This window comes from Phodopus roborovskii, unplaced genomic scaffold (genome assembly GCF_943737965.1).
Source record: "Phodopus roborovskii unplaced genomic scaffold, PHOROB, whole genome shotgun sequence".
NCBI classification, from domain to species: domain Eukaryota; kingdom Metazoa; phylum Chordata; class Mammalia; order Rodentia; family Cricetidae; genus Phodopus; species Phodopus roborovskii.
Window position 1 is genome coordinate 2,110,133 of NW_026126588.1, and position 16,957 is coordinate 2,127,089.

A 16,957-nucleotide genomic window follows, 5' to 3' on the forward strand; every position below is an offset into this window, starting at 1 on the left:
AGAGCTCTTGCTGCTCTTTCAAAGAAGCCACGTTCTGTTCCCAGCATCTACATCAGACACCCACAACCACGGGATCTGATGCCTTTCTGGTCTCTGTAGACACAACACTCACATGTCATACACACACATATAAACACAAAATTTCTTAAGATAAACTGGCTTGGTGGCACAGCCCTTTAATCCCAACACTTGGGAAGCAGAGACAGGCAAATCCTTGTGAGTTCAAGGCCAGCCGGGTTACATGGTGAGACTCTGTCTCAAAAAGACTAATAATAATAACAGCAACAACAGGAATATGAGAGGGCTGTGGAGACGGTCCAGCACTGGACTCTAGTTCAGTTCCCAGCTATTGAGATCCAGTTTTTAAATGGCATTAAGAGAAAATTAAAACAAAATAAAAGCTTATCACAAAAGGAGAAGGTGAGGGATTGTAGACAGATTTTTCTTTGGATCACCAGCTCACAAAAAAACAACCGAGGTCTTATAACTTGAATTAGTCCGTTTCTACTGATCTGTGTGTTGCCTCGTGACTGGTGACTTCTTCCTCTCCTCCTCTTTGTCTTGCCTTCTCTCTGTGTCCAGCTGCTGGCCCCGCCTTCCTCTTCCCAGGGCTCTCTCTCTGTCTAGATGTCCCTGCTATATCTCCTTGTCATCTATTGGTCCTTTACCTTCAGACAGTGTAAAGGAATATTTCACAACAGGAGACCTCAGGAACGCTATACGTATTTACAAACTAGGAGGTTCGTTGATATTTCTCTCGGTTCCTGGTAGGCAGTGAGCACTGCTAGGAAGATACAACTAAACCCATAGCAGTCTCCTAAGAACCGACAGAAATGGAGGCTGGGGTAGACCATGCAGTTCTCATGGGGGTTTAGGTTTTAGGGAGTATTGTTTGTGTAGATTGTTTGACTAACTTAAGAGTCCTGTCCCCCCTTGTCCGCCACACCATACAGGGTCTATGGCTAAGCAGGTGTCCATCTTTTCTCAGAATTGGTGGTCAGATAACTGTGTTTTCTTGTGTGAACTAAAACAACTCACTAACAATGAATGTCCCTCTGACCTTCCTCTTCTCCTTTCTCTCAAACAAACAAAAAAAGACAGGTGTCTCTATGATGGATCCAAATCACTTCCTGATGATCATGCTCAGCCGGTTTGAACTCTATCAGATCTTCAGCACGCCTGACTATGGGAAAAGATTCAGTTCCGAGGTTACTCATAAGGTAAGCCCCCGTGTCACTCCCCCCCCCCCCAAGTGCTGAGGAAGCCTCTGCTGTAAGAGACGGTGTGCTCGTGTTCTTACCTCTGGACTTGCCCTTCCTGCAGGATGTTGTTCAGCAGAACAACACTCTAATAGAAGAGATGCTGTACCTCATCATCATGCTTGTCGGTGAGTCCAGACTGGCTCACATGTCTGCAGATGGTGGGTGGGGAGAGCTCCTGAGCAGTGCTCCGTTAGTCATGCAGGGTCCCTGGGTTTAGGAGAGGGACCGGAAAGGATGCAATGGCTGAAGCAGAAGGAGCTGAAAGACTATTTGGGGGACGGGCTTGCACTGTCTAGTAAGTGTGGTGAGCAGAGCCGCTGGTACTTAAACCCTCACTCTCTCATCTCCCTGTGGCTCTTGCTATGAATGGCTTCCGGACCCCAAAAGTGTTAACTGCAGCACGAAACCCTTGGCTCACAGATGTCTGTTCGTTATTACTGTGTCTCCAGGGCCTACCCCTCTTTCCCAGTTCTTTCTCCTCCGCTCTGTCATTCACTCTGCTGCTTCAGACCTTCTGGGGCCTTGGGTAGCAGCTCCACCAGGCAGAGGTGATGCTAATGAAGAGGCATAAGGTGAGATCCTGCCTGCCCCTAGACAGAAGCGGAGAGGAAGCCCCTCCTCCACCAGAGCAAGCTAAGGCCCTCTCCCTTCTCATCCTACCCCAGAGCAGCCAGCCGCCCTCAAGGCAGCCTCACACTCAAGTGTGCTGAGAACTGCTCCCAACAATCTTTGCCTTCCCACAGCAAAGTGACTCAGACAGAGGAGTGCACTCTGTTGCAGGAACTAGAAGTATGTATCACGTAAGTATCATGGGTCTGTAAAATGTGTGCATCTACCTTTTCATTTTGGACAGGAGAAAGATTCAGTCCTGGGGTTGGACAGGTGAGCGCTACAGATGAAATTAAGCGGGAGATTATCCATCAGCTGAGCATCAAACCCATGGCACACAGCGAGCTGGTGAAGTCTCTACCTGAAGATGTAAGTGCCTAGAGCATCCCCACCCATCAGTGTGGGCAGGTTAATCTCTGTGTACTTCGTACAAGTTACAGTTCTAAGATGTGAGTAACTCCAGTTAGTGGAGTTACTATGAGTAATTTGGAGAAGAAAACATTGGGAACTTTGACTAGCAAGCAAAGGTCTTAGTGCTAAGTTTTTGTCCCGCTAGAGGGCGGCATCTTGAGGTCTTTCTGAGCTTGCCATGGCTGCACAGAACACTCAACCCAATTGAGGACCCGCATTGTCAGAGCTTTTTCCTTCGAAAGCACTAGAAGAGTCCTTTTTTTTCCCCCTTGATTTTGGTTTTTCAAGACAGTTTCTGTGTGTGGCCCAGGCTGGCCTCAAATTCCCTTGCCTCTGCCTCCCCAGTGCTGGATTAAAGTCTTTGTTACAATAAGCCATTATCTTATTGAGGTGACTGAAGTCACCTGTACAAGGATATTCATGGGTTGAATTGTAACTGTCTTTCCTCCAAGGGCCATTTTCAGCCATGGAGCTTTTCAGAAGTTCAGCTCCTATAGCTGAGAAAGGCCTTTTTTTTTTTTTTTTTTTTTTTTTTTTTTTCATTAAGGCAGTTCTGTGTGTGTGTGTGTGTGTGTGTGTGTGTGTTTTAAATTATGTATCTATGTGGGGTGCGTCCACCTGTGAGTGTAGATGCCCAAAGAGCACAGAAGAAGATACTGGATCCCCTGGAGCTGGAGTTACAGATGCTTGTGAACCACCTAATGTGGGTTCTGGAACTTGAACGTGGGTCCTTTGGAAGAGCAACAAAAGCTTTTAACTGCTGAACTGTCTCTTTAGCCCCCTCTACAATAGATGAGACCTTTGACCTTTTCACACATCCACACATCCCAGGGCTCTGCTGTTCCAGGTGTGGATTAATTGGTTGGCTGTGCTCAGTCACACCATCCTGACGCTAGAGGTTCAGCGGGGAAGAGCCTCTGCTTTCTGATGTGGCGAGAGGGATGCTCCTGGACCAGGCTGGCTAGCACACTGCTCAGAGTGCTGCAGCTCTGTCCACGCCACTGAGCACACTTGTCTCTTGCTACTTTAGGAGAACAAGGAGACTGGCATGGAAAGCGTCATCGAAACCGTTGCCCATTTCAAGTGAGTTTGTCATATTTTGTGTTTGATTTTTTTTTTTTTAAACATTTATTTGTTTTGTGTGCACCTGCGCTCAAACACACACAACAGAAGTCGAAGGGCAACTTGAGAAAATCGGTTCTCTTCTACGATAGGGTTCCGGGGATTGAACACAGGCCATCAGGCTTGCTTTGAGGAACTGCTAGGTCAGAGGAAAGCAAGGCCCATGTCCTGACAGTACTGCAGCTTGCCTCCCCGCAGTACATCAGTTTACTCTCTGCTAGTCCCTGCTCTTGTCAACACTCGAATGTGTATGCACTTGCTCACTTGGGAGGGGATGTTGTTGCTATGGACTGAACTGAGGACCAGGGGCCACTTCACTGCTCCTCTCCAGCCTGGTACACTTTATGCTCTGTATAGTAAATGGGTGCGCTTGTTCCCTTACTGCCATTTCATCATGCAGTGTGGTGTTTATTGACCACCTGTAGACTGCGGCACCTTTTTGTCATTTTCTCCCTAGCCATTCATCCCCATCGTACTTTTATAGCCTATTTTTTTATATATTAGATACATTGGTCCTCACTGTATTAAATGCTTTCTCCCTCCTGCTTGGTTTTTAACTGTGGAGTGTTATTTTATTCAGGTGTTTTAATGGAATTTGTCCTATAAAAGTTTTTTTTTTAGAGTATATTACATACGAAACAGGAAAGTTAACAGCGTGCATGTGGTGTTCAGAGGCTTAGAAATGTATCAGTTTTGAAACCTGTTCTGTTGGGCTTTTGAGCTACATCTCCATCGAATTCACTTTTGCAGTTAGGACCAATTCAAAGTGGAGACGCTGGACACGATGGCTCCAGCTAGGGCTTTGGGGGTGTAGTGTCACGTCTACCCACAGAGCAGTAGGGGTGAGAGCCCCAGTCTTACTGGAACGTCTAAGGCTCTTGGTAAGTGTGGCTTTTCTAATTCTACTCTTCCCTCATAGGAAACCTGGGCTGACAGGACGAGGCATGTATGAGCTGAAGCCAGAGTGTGCCCAGGAGTTCAACCTGTATTTCTACCACTTCTCCAGGGCAGAGCAGTCCAAGGTAAGGGGGAGGTCAGTGCAAAAGGAAGTGCTATGTATGTTTTTCCTGTGGAGGTCAAGCTTATGCCTGACACACTGAAAAGGGACCCCAGAGGACAAATAGCATCGCCACAGGTCTGACATGGTAAGGCCTTCACCGCATTGTCTGTGCATAGGGGAATAAGATCGAATGCACATATGCACACCTGACTTTATCTGTTTCTTTATTTACCTGTGCTGGGGTCAAAGCCAGGACTTTGCATGTGCTAGCAAGCACTCTGCCACAGCGATACATCCCCAGTTCATTTTTCTTGACTTCTGAAAACAGATTTTCAGCTTGTGTCAGGTTCGACTAGCCAACTTGATACACATTCACACTCGGGATAGCTTGATACGGGTTTTGGCTTTTATGAAGTTTTCCTAGTCATTTCAAAGACTTGCATGTTTGCAGTCTTCATTTGATGTACTTTTTCCATGAATGGTGTTAAAAAATAAAAATGATTGTGAAGTTCTCATTTTCTTAATATATATTTCATAGCATTCAAACCTAAGTTAAGTTTCCAGTTTGTATCTGTTTTCCCTGAATCTTAAAGTACACATTTGAGGATTCTTTTAACTGACAAAAAAAGAATTAACCTTGATATATGAGTAGTGGAGGGAGGATTAAACATTAATGAGGTAGAAACCACCTGCCCAATTCACACATATTAACTCCTGCCTGGAATCCAGGCAGAAGGATCAGTTCAAGGCCAGCCTGGGCAGTGGGTACCTATTCTTAAAGGTGGGGCGGGTTAAAAACAGATGCTAATGTTATGTATTGTAATTCTTGTTCCTGTTACATTGTCTTCCATTAGGCAGAAGAAGCCCAACGGAAATTGAAAAGACAAAACAGGGAAGATACAGGTATTTAATCTTCTTTCCAGAAGTCAGCATCAGTCTCTTACTGACAAAACAGTGTTCTGTTGGCCACAATGATCAGTCTTGGTAGTGTGGGAGAGTTCAAATAGCTTTTCATGTGAAGTTTCTCCTGTTCTGAGGAAGAACAAATACAGTGTTAGTACGACGTTCGCCCACTGGAAGATGTTACTCCCTCCCCTGACATCTGGAAATGGCCCTGAATTGGCCTAGTGTGCCCATCTGTTCCTGCTGATGTCTCAGTGCTTGCCCTCCGCAGCTTTCTTCCAAGCGATGCTGCTTGTGCTTGAGAAGGGTTTCAGGGTAGGGAAGTTGGACCTAACAACAGATTTCAGCCCTGTCTGCCTGCCAAGACAGGGATGAAAGATGACCCATAAAAGCCTAGCACAGGAGGCCAGAGTTCAGAGCTCCAGAAGTCCTGTGTAAATGGGTGGGTGGCGCTGGATAGATGGCTCAGCAGTTAAGAGCATTGCTGCTCTTCAGAAGAACCACATGGCAGTTAACAACTGTCTATAACTCCAGTTCCAGAGAACCTAACACCCTCACACAGGCACACATGCAGACAAAACACATAAAAAGTAAATAAATACGGGCATGTTTTGGTGACCCTCCTTACATCTCAACAAGCAGGAGGCTAGCTAGAGTAGGCAGACATCAGTAGATCTGCCTGGTATATATTTCCAGAAACTAATCAAGGAAGACACCCAACATTAACCTGTGCACCCCTGCTTACACATGTACCACACACACACAGCACACGAACATATATATACACACAACAGGAGAGACATAGGCCTGTGCCAGGTCATCGTGTGGTCGACAATTTGATGGAGATCATGAGACATTGCAGGACATGAGAGTGTTTTTGATGTATAGCTCAGATTGTGTTTTTCTTTCTTTTTTAATATACAGCTGCCCTTGTGCGTTTGGTTGGCATTGAGAATGTAAAATACAGCTAAAAGATATGTGCTAATAAACATCCTTTAATGAAGACATCAAAAGTCCCTAACAAGCCAGGCGTGGTGGTTCACACCCTTATGCCACACAGAGGAGGCAGAGGCAGGAGAATCTCTGAGTTTGAGGCCAGCCTGGACTTAGAGCAAGTTCCAGAACAGCCAGGGCTACAGAGAGGAATGACTCCTTAAACATACGTGTTCTACTTTATTTCTAGCACTTCCTCCTCCGGCTTTGCCTCCGTTCTGCCCCTTATTTGCAAGTCTGGTTAACCTTCTGCAATGTGACGTCATGTTATACATCATGGGAACAATCCTGCAGTGGGCTGTAGAGCATCATGGATCGGCCTGGTCAGAGGCTATGCTACAAAGGGTAGGTTTATATGTATTTCAGTTTTCTGTGGCTGAAGAAAGTCTGTCTCAATAAATGGAAAAATGAGGCCCACATGATATTTTAGTATTTTCTCCTTTATCTCTGGTGAACCACGTGTCTCCTGATACTTTTACACCAGGTGATGAGGGTTAACTGGGTCCCCTTAGCCAGCCTGTCTCTGTCCCTTGATCCCAGCCTTTGCACAGTCTGTGATGCTAACAGAATATAGATACTTTCACAGGTGTTCCTCTTTAAAGAACCTTTAGCTCCTCAGTGTCCGTATCTCACAGTTAAAGACACTGGGGCGTGGATACCTAGGTTCCTGTAACTAAAGGTGGCCAGTGCAGGGCCACTTTTGCTTTATAGCTTTAATGTCAGTCTTCAGTTACCAGATCCACACAGGCTTGATGAGCAGCTACTGCTTTATCCATTGTACCAGCGGGGAAGCTGAGCCTCAACAAGGGTCTTCCAGCTTCCTTTTCCTCTACTGGTGACATCACTTCCTGTTCCATCATCATTTGGTGACATCATCATTCCGTCAGTAGATTGCCTACTCTATGCCATGCCTTATAGCAGGCTCTGTACATCCAGTATGTATAACCTCAGAACTCTAGAGGGACAGACACCGTCTGTCTCTAGGCTAAAAAGGTGATGCCGTTGTCTCTGAGGGCTTCCCTGCTAGAGTGTCATGTGAAAGCAGGAAAGCCAAGAATTGAGGTGAAAGCAAGCCTTCCTCGGCACCTGCCATCCTTGACTGTCTCAGCAGGCCTAAGTATGCCATCGATTAAGATGTGTGTAAACTTCACCCCTGCCCTTTATAAGCGTGTATTTAACATGTAAACACAGGCAGCTGTGGTATCCTGGAGACTGCTGCTGTTAGGTGAGAAAAATATCCATGGGGGCTGATGAGGCAAGAATGAACAGCACTCATCCTATGTACAGATCTGTCACTCCGCCCATCAAGGCGGCCAGTTGGCATACGTGGAGGGAAAGCTAGAGTACCTCACATCATCCCCTTCAAACTTTGGAAGCAAGATGAGCCTAGTGAGGTATAGGGCAGTAGGCTCAGTGCACTAAGACGCATAGTTGGAATATTTGTAAGAGTGGGAACAACTATAAACACTTAATAAACTGTGGCATTCAAGACAAAAGCATCTCTATTTCAGATGGATAAGATTTAGTGCTTAGGGAGCTGGAGAGATGGCTAAAAAGGTTAAGAGCCCTGTCTGGTCTTGGAAGTCTAGGGTTCGGTTCCCAACACCCACATGGTGGCTCACAACCACCTGGAACTCCAGTTCCAAGGGATCTGACATGCTCTTCTAGGCTCCTTGAGCACCAGGCACGTGGTGCACAGACATACATGAAGTCAAACATTCAGACACATGTAATTAAATTACACTAAAATATTTTGAGAAAAAAATTTAGCCAGGCGGTGGTGAATGCTAACCTTTAATCCCAGCACCCAGGAGGCAGAGGCAAGCGAATCTCTGTGAGTTTGAGGCCAGCGTGACCTACAGAGTGAGTTCCAGGACAGCTGCACTATTTCACAGAGAAACCCTGTCTCGAAAAACCAAGAAAAGAAAATTTAGTCCTTGAAGATGAAAACTTGGTATTATCAGGATGAGTAAGTGCATATTAGATGCCTCAAGTCTTAAATTTGGCCACCTGGTTAGATTTTTTAAGGTTGCAGTGTAGGTAGGAGACAAAGCTGGGAATTACGTCTATGCATCTATTGCTTGTCACTGCAGTAGGTGGAGAGAACCCTGAGAATTCATGCTTGAGATCGCTTTCCAGCTGAAATGCAAAATTTATTTTTCCTTGCCGGAAGTTCTCTGTTAGGATATGAGCTTGGCCCCTTTGACTGAATAAACAGTTGAGATTTGTTTTAATCATGTTCAGACTCTGGTTTGTCATTTTTTAATAGTAAGTGTTTTTATTCTTTTCTAAATACTTGTGTTGTGGGTTTTCTACTTTTTATCATCTAAACGTGAGACTGTTTGCTTAAGGTGCTGCATTTGATTGGGATGGCTCTCCAAGAAGAAAAACACCATCTGGAAAATGCTGTGGAAGGGCATGTGGAGACATTCACCTTCACTCAGAAGATTTCAAGTATGTGTAGTCTTTCCATTTGCCCTGCTCTCACTGAGTGATTTTAAAGAATGGCTCATAACTGCTATTACTTGACACATCCTAAATGGTTTGTGCTGAGGTCAGGTGTTGAAGGCTCCTGTCCATCTGTGAAATATACTGTGTTAGATCCCAGTTTAAAAAAAAAAACAAAAAAAAACAAACCTCCTTGGGACTGTGTACTAGAGATACTGCACATCTGGATGGTATATCACTATGGGACTGTGTACTAGAGATACTGCACATCTGGATGGTATATCACTATGGGACTGTGTACTAGAGATACTGCACATCTGGATGGTATATCACTATGGGACTGTGTGCCAGAGATACTGCACATCTGGAGGTATATCACTATGGAACTGTGTATTGGAGATACTGAACATCTGGAGGTATATTTAGGTCCTAACAAAAGTATTTAGGGTCTGTGATGCTTGAGCACACAAATGTTAATTCACAAACAGCAGAAAATAATGTGGAGCTGTTAGCTTGAAACCTGTGTGACAGATCACATAAGATTGGCTTTGAGATTCACGTGAACTTGGCTTCTCCCGAAAGAACCGCTTCCTGGGTGGTGCGTGTATGAAGTTGGTGTCACATGCATGTTTACCTCTAGGATATGCTTGCACTTGGATAAACGTGGAGGGAGTCAGCATTTCACTTTATGCTATTAATATTGCTCTCAGCTACAAAAACATGGTGGGTGTGTCTGCCATGCTAACAATCAGAAAATTAGCCAGATGGCATGGGATCCTGGCTTTATATGAAATAATTTGTCTTTCTTTGTTGTGGTTCATTTTTGAGTAATGAGGCTTTTAAAAAGGCCAGGGGGATGTTGTTTTATAACTTCATTGTAAAATTTTTTTTCAGCAATCCTGAGTTCAGTCCTCAGTAACACATACATACAATAACAATTTTTTCAAGATGTATATACATTTCAAGTTGTATATACATTTACGTATCAGCTGTTGTGTGATATACATACACACATAATATAACTTGCATATTATATATGTGTGTGTGTGTGTGTGTATAATAGAAGCTGAAAGACTTAGGTAAGAATACCCTATACATACCCCCAGAGCTCACCAGTTAATACTTGGTATACTTGTTTTTAATATTTCCGTCTATTTATGGAGGCAGAGGCTCACTGTATAAGTAAGCCTGGCAGGCTTTGTGTAGACCAGGCTGACCTCAGACTCACAGAGACCTGCCTGCTTTGGCATCTGAGTGCTGGTGTATACCACCATCCCTGGTTTAATATTTCACTTGTTTTGTTGGTTTTTGTCTTTTGTTTTCAGATAGGCTATGTAGTTTGTACTAGCTGTCCTGGAGCTTGCTGTGTAGACCAGGCTGGCCTCGAACTCACACATATCCGCCTGCCTCTGCCTCCCAAATGCTGGGATAAAAGGTTTGTGCCACCACTGCCCAGCTATCTCTTCCTCTTAAAGGAAAATTTTTGTTTCATCTTTAGAATCAGCACTCGTTCTGTTACTCCTGAATGTTGCGACTGTGACTCTATCGTTTAGGGGTTTATGCATTTTGTTTAGTCATTTATATTTTTGGATCAGATTTGTGCCCATGTCAGCCCACACATTGAGTTTCTATGTCTTTCTGTTCCAAAGATAATCAGGGTTAATGTGCGCCTCTCCTGCCAGCCAGCTCATTGTCAGCCATTGGCTTTGCTGCTCATGGGTGAACTAGGCGAGCTGTGGTGGGAATGTGGGGTTCCATTTCTTTGAAGTGATGATGAAGGGTAGACCTGAGAAGGGGTCCTATGTGGGGAATATCCGAGCACACTGTGAACCCCAGGGAATATCCGAGCACACTGTGAACCCCAAGTTAGCATTTACATTAATTAAATTAACTTTGTAGCAGGAGGTTGAGTTAGCAACAACAGAAAGTAACTAGAGAGCATCAGAGGGCATCTATCTGGGCAAGATAGAGATGGGGAGGGACGACTGTGAGTGGCACAGCCTTTTTTTTTTTTTTTTTTTTTTTTTTTTTTGGTGGAACCAAAGGATGTGCATTTTGGGAGAGTCCAGCAAGGAGAGAAGGTCAGCTAGGTGCTACTCAACCTCTCTGAGCTAGCAGGTTTCCACCCCAGCCCTGAATCTCGAGTCTTAGTTAAAATAGAACAGTGTTTAATTAAAGCCACCTTTAATGACAGCATCAGAGCCCATGCCTGCGGGAACAGAATTCCCAGCAGATTGCTCCTGAGTTGGCCGGGCCGCTGACAGAGAAGCAGCAGGCCTGTGACTGCAGAGTCCCAGTTGCCGGCTGTAGTAGCAGTAGATTAAGGTGCAGCCACTGCACCAAAGATAAGCAGCAGTCGTGTTTGTCGAGACATCTCTGGTGTCCTTCTTTGCTCCTGTCCATGTAAATAAGAGCAGAGGGAGAAGCCGCCTCTGCCTGTGTGCTTTGCTCTTCACAGGCACCAGCCTTTCTACATTCTCTCCCTACAGGCATTTTTCATGCGTTCACACCCTGCCTTCTCCCTTCTTTGGCTATGGTGCTTTTTTCCAATAACCACACAAAAATCCTCTCTGAGTCCTCACTATAAGGTGTCAGTTTCCAGGGAGCAGATCCCAAGAGCTAGGTAGTTAGCTAGTCTAGCCAATCACTGAACTCCAGGCCCAGTAAGAGCTCCTGTCCCAAAAAATAAGGTGGAGAGCTACAGAGGAAGGCAGCTGGCCTGCTCTCCACATGCACACACAGACACAAGGCAGTCAAGTGTAGTCAGGTGATAGGCAGCAGGTGTTGTAAGCAGTTACATTTCTCTTCTGTAGGAATAAGTGCTCCATGGGGCAGCTGCTATAGTGCCATCTGTTTCTCTTTCTTAGAACCTGGTGATGCACCAAATAACTCCCCAAGCATCCTAGCTATGCTGGAGACCTTGCAGAGCGCTCCCTCCCTTGAAGCCCACAAAGACATGATTAGGTGGCTGTTAAAGGTAAAATTCCCACACTGCTGTGCAGCTTGTGAGAAACGTTAAACACTTGTTATTTGTAATAACATTTCTTAACTTCAGGATAACAGATTTGTTTTTTCTAGATGTTTAATGCAATTAAGAAGATAAGGGAGAGTTCATCCACCAGTCCTGTGGCGGAGACGGAAGGAACCATAATGGAAGAGGTAATAAAAAGCAAGCTAAGCCAAGCGGTGGTGGTGCAAGCCTTTAATCCCAGCACTTGGGAGGCAGAGGCAGGTCAACTTCTGAGGTCTAGGCCAGCCTGCTCTACGAGTTCCAGGACAGCAAAGGATATGCAGAGAAACCCTGTCTTGAAAAAAAAAGAAAAGAAAAGAAAACCGCAATCTATAGCCAGGCATGCCAGCATATTCCATCATTAGCTCTAGGGCTGTAACATATTGAAACCATGTCTCAACGGGAGGAAAAAAAAAATGGGTAACTAATAGTACAAAACAACTTTAGCAGGTTAATATGAACAAATAAGTTTCTCTGCAGTAAGTCAGTTGGCATTATTCACAAAGGTTAGATTCCAAAAGATGCATATATTAACTTGTGGCAGTTTTCTAGTTTGTCTCTTCTCTTAGTCTTATATTGACTGTTGCATTTAAATAAGAAGAGATTGGAGTGGGTGTTAGTTAATGCCCACAATACAGATGCTTTGCTTAGGGGAAAAGACTGTCCATAGTCCCTAAGAATCTAACCGAATGGAGCATCATTTCAGAGCTCAAGAGACAAAGACAAAGCAGAGAGGAAAAGGAAAGCAGAGATCGCGAGACTGCGCCGGGAGAAGATCATGGCCCAGATGTCTGAAATGCAGCGGCACTTCATTGATGAGAACAAGGAGCTGTTCCAGCAGACTGTGGAGTTGGATGCTTCTGCCTCTGCCACTCTTGACGACAGGTAAATAAAACAATGGCTTTTAAGACTCTTGACCATCGGTCCTTCCGTTTGCTTTTAATCCTAAGGTTACTGGATAGAAGTGGTAGGTTACTGGATAGGAATGTGGCCTCCATTAAATGGTGCTCACTTCTAGGCCAGGGAAATAGTTTAAAGTCAGCCAGTAAACTGTATTCTGAACAAACAGGGATCTGAGTTTGCTCCCAGAACTCACGGGAAAAAGCCGGGCACTGAAACACACTTATAATCCCGGAGCGGGGAGGTAGAAAGGGGAAGATCCCAGGGGCAGTGGCCAGACAGCCTAACCTAATCAGCAAGCCCCAACCCAGTGAGAGGTCCTGCCACCCAGGGTTGACCTCTGGCCCTAACACACACTAAAGGAAATCCTTAGCCGTGGTTAAGTGGTGTATCTGCCTACGGTGTTTTCTACAGAGAACCTTTGATGTTCAGGAAAGAAGGAACACTGTGGGCTGGTATGTGTTGCAGGCAGATGCTTTGAGGATTAGAGATGGTTTTAAAAGCACATGAACGGCTCCTACCACTTCGTGTCGTGAAAACCAGGGTTCAGCGTGTACCTATCTGGAGTCTACCATTTAACGGTTATAGAGAAACTTCAGTCTCGCTCAGTTTAGTAATACCCTTTTTATTGCAGCCCTCTGGTTTCAGATACAGCACTTACAGCATTGGGCCCAGCACAGACACAGGTCCCTGAACAGAGGCAGTTTGTCACCTGTATATTGTGTCAAGAGGAGCAAGAAGTTACTGTGGAAAGCAGGGCAATGGTCTTGGCAGCATTTGTTCAGAGATCAACTGTACTGTCGAAAGACAGAACCAAATTCATTCAGGATCCAGGTAAGCTCTAGCTTTTCTGTTAGGTTGTAACCAGCTTCCCTGACAACATACGAGCAGTCTCCATGCCTGGCATCGGGATTCGTTCACATCTCTAAACCCTGGATCCGGGGGCTGAGTGAGACCTGAGCGTTTGCTCTGAGTTCAAGACTAGACAGGGCTATAGAAAAAGACTTTAAACAAAAGTCTTCTGCCTGTGCATGCACCTGCATGCCAGAAGAGGGCACCAGACCTCATTACAGATGGTTGTGAGCCGCCATGTGGTTGCTGGGAATTGAACTCAGGACCTCTGGAAGAATAGCCACGGCTCTTAGCCATCTCTGCAGCCCCCAAGAGACTGTATCTTAACACATTCCTTAGCATTTCTTCTCTGAGCTCAGGGCATGGGACCTGATGGGGAATTGGAGTCTCTCAGCAACCTATAGATCATGATCCTTTATTGTCCAGAATGTATATCAAACCTCATGAAGGCTCAGGTCCCTGTGTGAGATGGTACAGTGTTGTGGAAGGCGCTCGGGCTGAATACTTGCTAGCTGGAAGTGGGGATTTAGCTTTCATGTACGCTGAGGAGGGAAACCGTGCTCAAATGCAAAGGCTTTGCATGTGACGTTGGTGAATCTTCCTGGATACTTAATCTCTAGCTACAGTTTCCATGCTGTGTAAAGACAGAATGACAGGGACTGAAGGCAGGTGTGTCCGCACCTATGGAGGGCTTCCCCTGGACAGTTTGGCCTGCCTTCTGTGGACACCATGATGGAGAGCCAGTTATCTAATGCATGTTCACCCTCACTTTACAGGACTGTCTGACTTGCATAGGTTATGAGAATTACAAGAGTCTCCATGTTTGTTTGTTTTTCCAGACAGGGTTTCTCAGTGTAGCCTTGGCTGTCTTAGAACTCCCTCTGTAGACCATGCTGGCCTTGAACTCACAGAGATCTGCCCGCCTCTACCTCCCAAGTTATGTGATCAAAGACATGCGCCACCACTGCCCGGCTTAAGAGCCTCCAATTTTAAGTTACCAGTCTTGCATAAATTGGTGATATCTAAAGTCAGAGTAAATTAGCATTTCCTGGACCAGGTCTTCACAAATCTAAGGATACCTGTTGATCATAGGAAAATTAAATGCTTAGGTTTTTTTTTTTTTTTTTTTAATGTTTGTTTTGTAATGCAGAAAAATATGATCCGTTATTCATGCACCCTGACCTGTCTTGCGGAACACACACTGGCAGCTGTGGGCACGTTATGCATGCCCATTGTTGGCAAAGGTAATTTATATTCTTACATTACTCAAGAGAAGCCATATGAAGGCTCAGAATTGTCTTTTAAAGCAAAGGAAAATTCATTCTTGGAATGGGGATAAAAAGAACTAAAGACGCTAGCAAACTTCCTATACATTTGCCTACTAACTACTTGCTTTGTAATGATTGTAAATGAACAGTAAGAAACTTGAGAGTGTCGGGTACATTTTAATGTAGCTTTGTATCAGAGTCTCCTTCATCCCTCCAGAGCAGAGAATGGAAGGGCAGAAGGATTTGGCACAGTAGGGTAAACTCTGTCTCATCTAGGCTATATGAGCAATGTATTCTTTGTTCAGGTCCAAGGTGAGCAGCTCTGGATGCCAAAGGTGTTAGTGCATGCTTTGAGGTTCCTGAGGGTGTAGTGTCTGCCAAGAGGGACGCCTCCCCGTGCTCTGCCCTGGTGCTCTGTGTGCTCCTCAGCACTGTGCTTTCTGTTAGTGTGGCCGCCCCAGACAAGTGTCCACCAGCCCTGAGAAAGTGCCCAAACAGACAGCACCGAGAAGTGTGTCTTCCGCTCTTGAGACTCTTGTTCGATCAGTTAGGTTTTGTTGTTGTTTATAACGTTCCTGTGTTAGGATCCCAGCTCCACTGCAGTAATATTGCCTGTGTTCAGTTCAGGGTTTTGTTTTGAGAAAAGTGACTTAGAATGTTGATGCTCACGCCTCCTGCTGACATAAACGTCTGTTCTCTAATTGTGAAGGTATTTTGATTCCGTTCAAGCTAAAGAACAGCGAAGGCAGCAGCGACTGCGCTTGCACACTAGCTATGATGTAGAGAATGGCGAGTTCCTGTGCCCGCTCTGTGAGTGCCTGAGCAACACTGTGATTCCCCTGCTGCTTCCGCCAAGGACTGCTTTCAGCGGGTAAGCTCGTCCCATCTTCCCAGCACTGTGCATACACCACAGATTTGCTTTGTAGATGAGGACGGTAGGAGACCCAGATAACCTCAGTGTGTTACCCCGTCGTTTCTTCTAGCAGATCTGTGGGGTTTGATTGTGTAAAAGGGAACAAGCTGAACTATAACTTTATTCACCCTAAGAGCTACAGAAGTATCTCGGTAAATAAGGATCAGGATAAACAAATAGGCGTGGTCAGTGCCAGAGAAGGACTATCTCACTACACAGAAGATTTACACTTTGTGTTTATTCATGAAAAAGTTATATCTTCCTTATTTCTAGAAAGCCTGTTTTAAGATATTCGCTCATACTTCCTTCCCAAAGACACAGTCTGTTGTTGGGTGTAGTAGCGCACACCTTTAGTCCCAGCATTTGAGAGGCAGAATCAAGTGGATCTGTTTCTATGGCATACATGGGCACACGCACACCACACACATACACAGTAAATAAATTAAAAGTGAGTAAGTGCTGGAGAGATGGCCTAGCCATTAAGACACTGTTGCTCTTCCAGAGAATCTATTCAAGTAAATGTTTAAAACATAACTGTGTAGGTTTTTAATGTCGGTTTTATGAATATAAATTACCTGTTTCTGTGCAATTCTTTGGATTCAGTTCAGAGCAGAGGCTGGTTTTTCTATTCAGTTTAGGGACTCAGAGTTTGTCTTTGTCTTTGATCCATGCCCTGAGCAAGTGGGAGCCCACTGGCTCCAGTCTGATAGCTGGGGAAACGGCACAGGACCACACCAGGCCTCCTGAATGTGAATGTGGGTGTCAGTTGGGGGACCTAGACAGTCTATGGGGCAGTGGAACCAGCATTTATCCCTATCACATGAACGGGATTTTTGGAGCCCATTCCGTATGGAGGGTTACTCTCTCAGCCTAGATACGGGGGGGGGGGTCGGGTCTAGGTCCTGCCCCAAATGATGGCACAGACTTTGATGATCCCTCATGGGAGGCCTCGCCCTCTCTGAGGAGTGGGTAGGAGATGACATGGGGAGATGGTGTGGGGATGGGAGGACAGGAGAGTGGGAACCGGGATTGGTATATGAAATAAGATTGTTTTAAAAATAAAAGTAAAAAAGTTATTATTGTTGTCAGGTTCCCATTTAATCTGTACTTTTGAATTACAAAGGCGCATCATGGTGCTAACTTACCCTGTATTTGAACTAGGAAGTATCCACTACCTGTAAGGGAAATTACATTGGTTGATTTTACCTGTGACTTTGGCTAGGTTTTGGGTTTCTTTTTGTAACTGTAACGGAAGACGTTATAGGA

At 45.1% G+C, this 16,957-nt stretch overlaps 1 protein-coding gene across 2 annotated transcripts in view; it reads left to right on the forward strand.

Annotated features, from left to right (window-relative positions):
* Ubr2 (ubiquitin protein ligase E3 component n-recognin 2) overlaps nt 1-16,957 on the forward strand; it is a 77,861-nt gene that overhangs the window by 39,527 nt on the left and 21,377 nt on the right. For both annotated transcript variants that reach the window (XM_051204537.1, XM_051204538.1), the window contains exons 19-32: nt 1,098-1,220; nt 1,324-1,387; nt 2,116-2,240; nt 3,313-3,365; nt 4,324-4,426; nt 5,259-5,307; nt 6,491-6,645; nt 8,652-8,754; nt 11,616-11,725; nt 11,827-11,907; nt 12,465-12,643; nt 13,293-13,492; nt 14,661-14,754; nt 15,488-15,649. In XM_051204537.1, the coding sequence (XP_051060494.1) occupies nt 1,098-1,220; nt 1,324-1,387; nt 2,116-2,240; nt 3,313-3,365; nt 4,324-4,426; nt 5,259-5,307; nt 6,491-6,645; nt 8,652-8,754; nt 11,616-11,725; nt 11,827-11,907; nt 12,465-12,643; nt 13,293-13,492; nt 14,661-14,754; nt 15,488-15,649 (1,601 nt within the window). The remainder of the gene's footprint in view (nt 1-1,097; nt 1,221-1,323; nt 1,388-2,115; nt 2,241-3,312; nt 3,366-4,323; nt 4,427-5,258; nt 5,308-6,490; nt 6,646-8,651; nt 8,755-11,615; nt 11,726-11,826; nt 11,908-12,464; nt 12,644-13,292; nt 13,493-14,660; nt 14,755-15,487; nt 15,650-16,957) is intronic.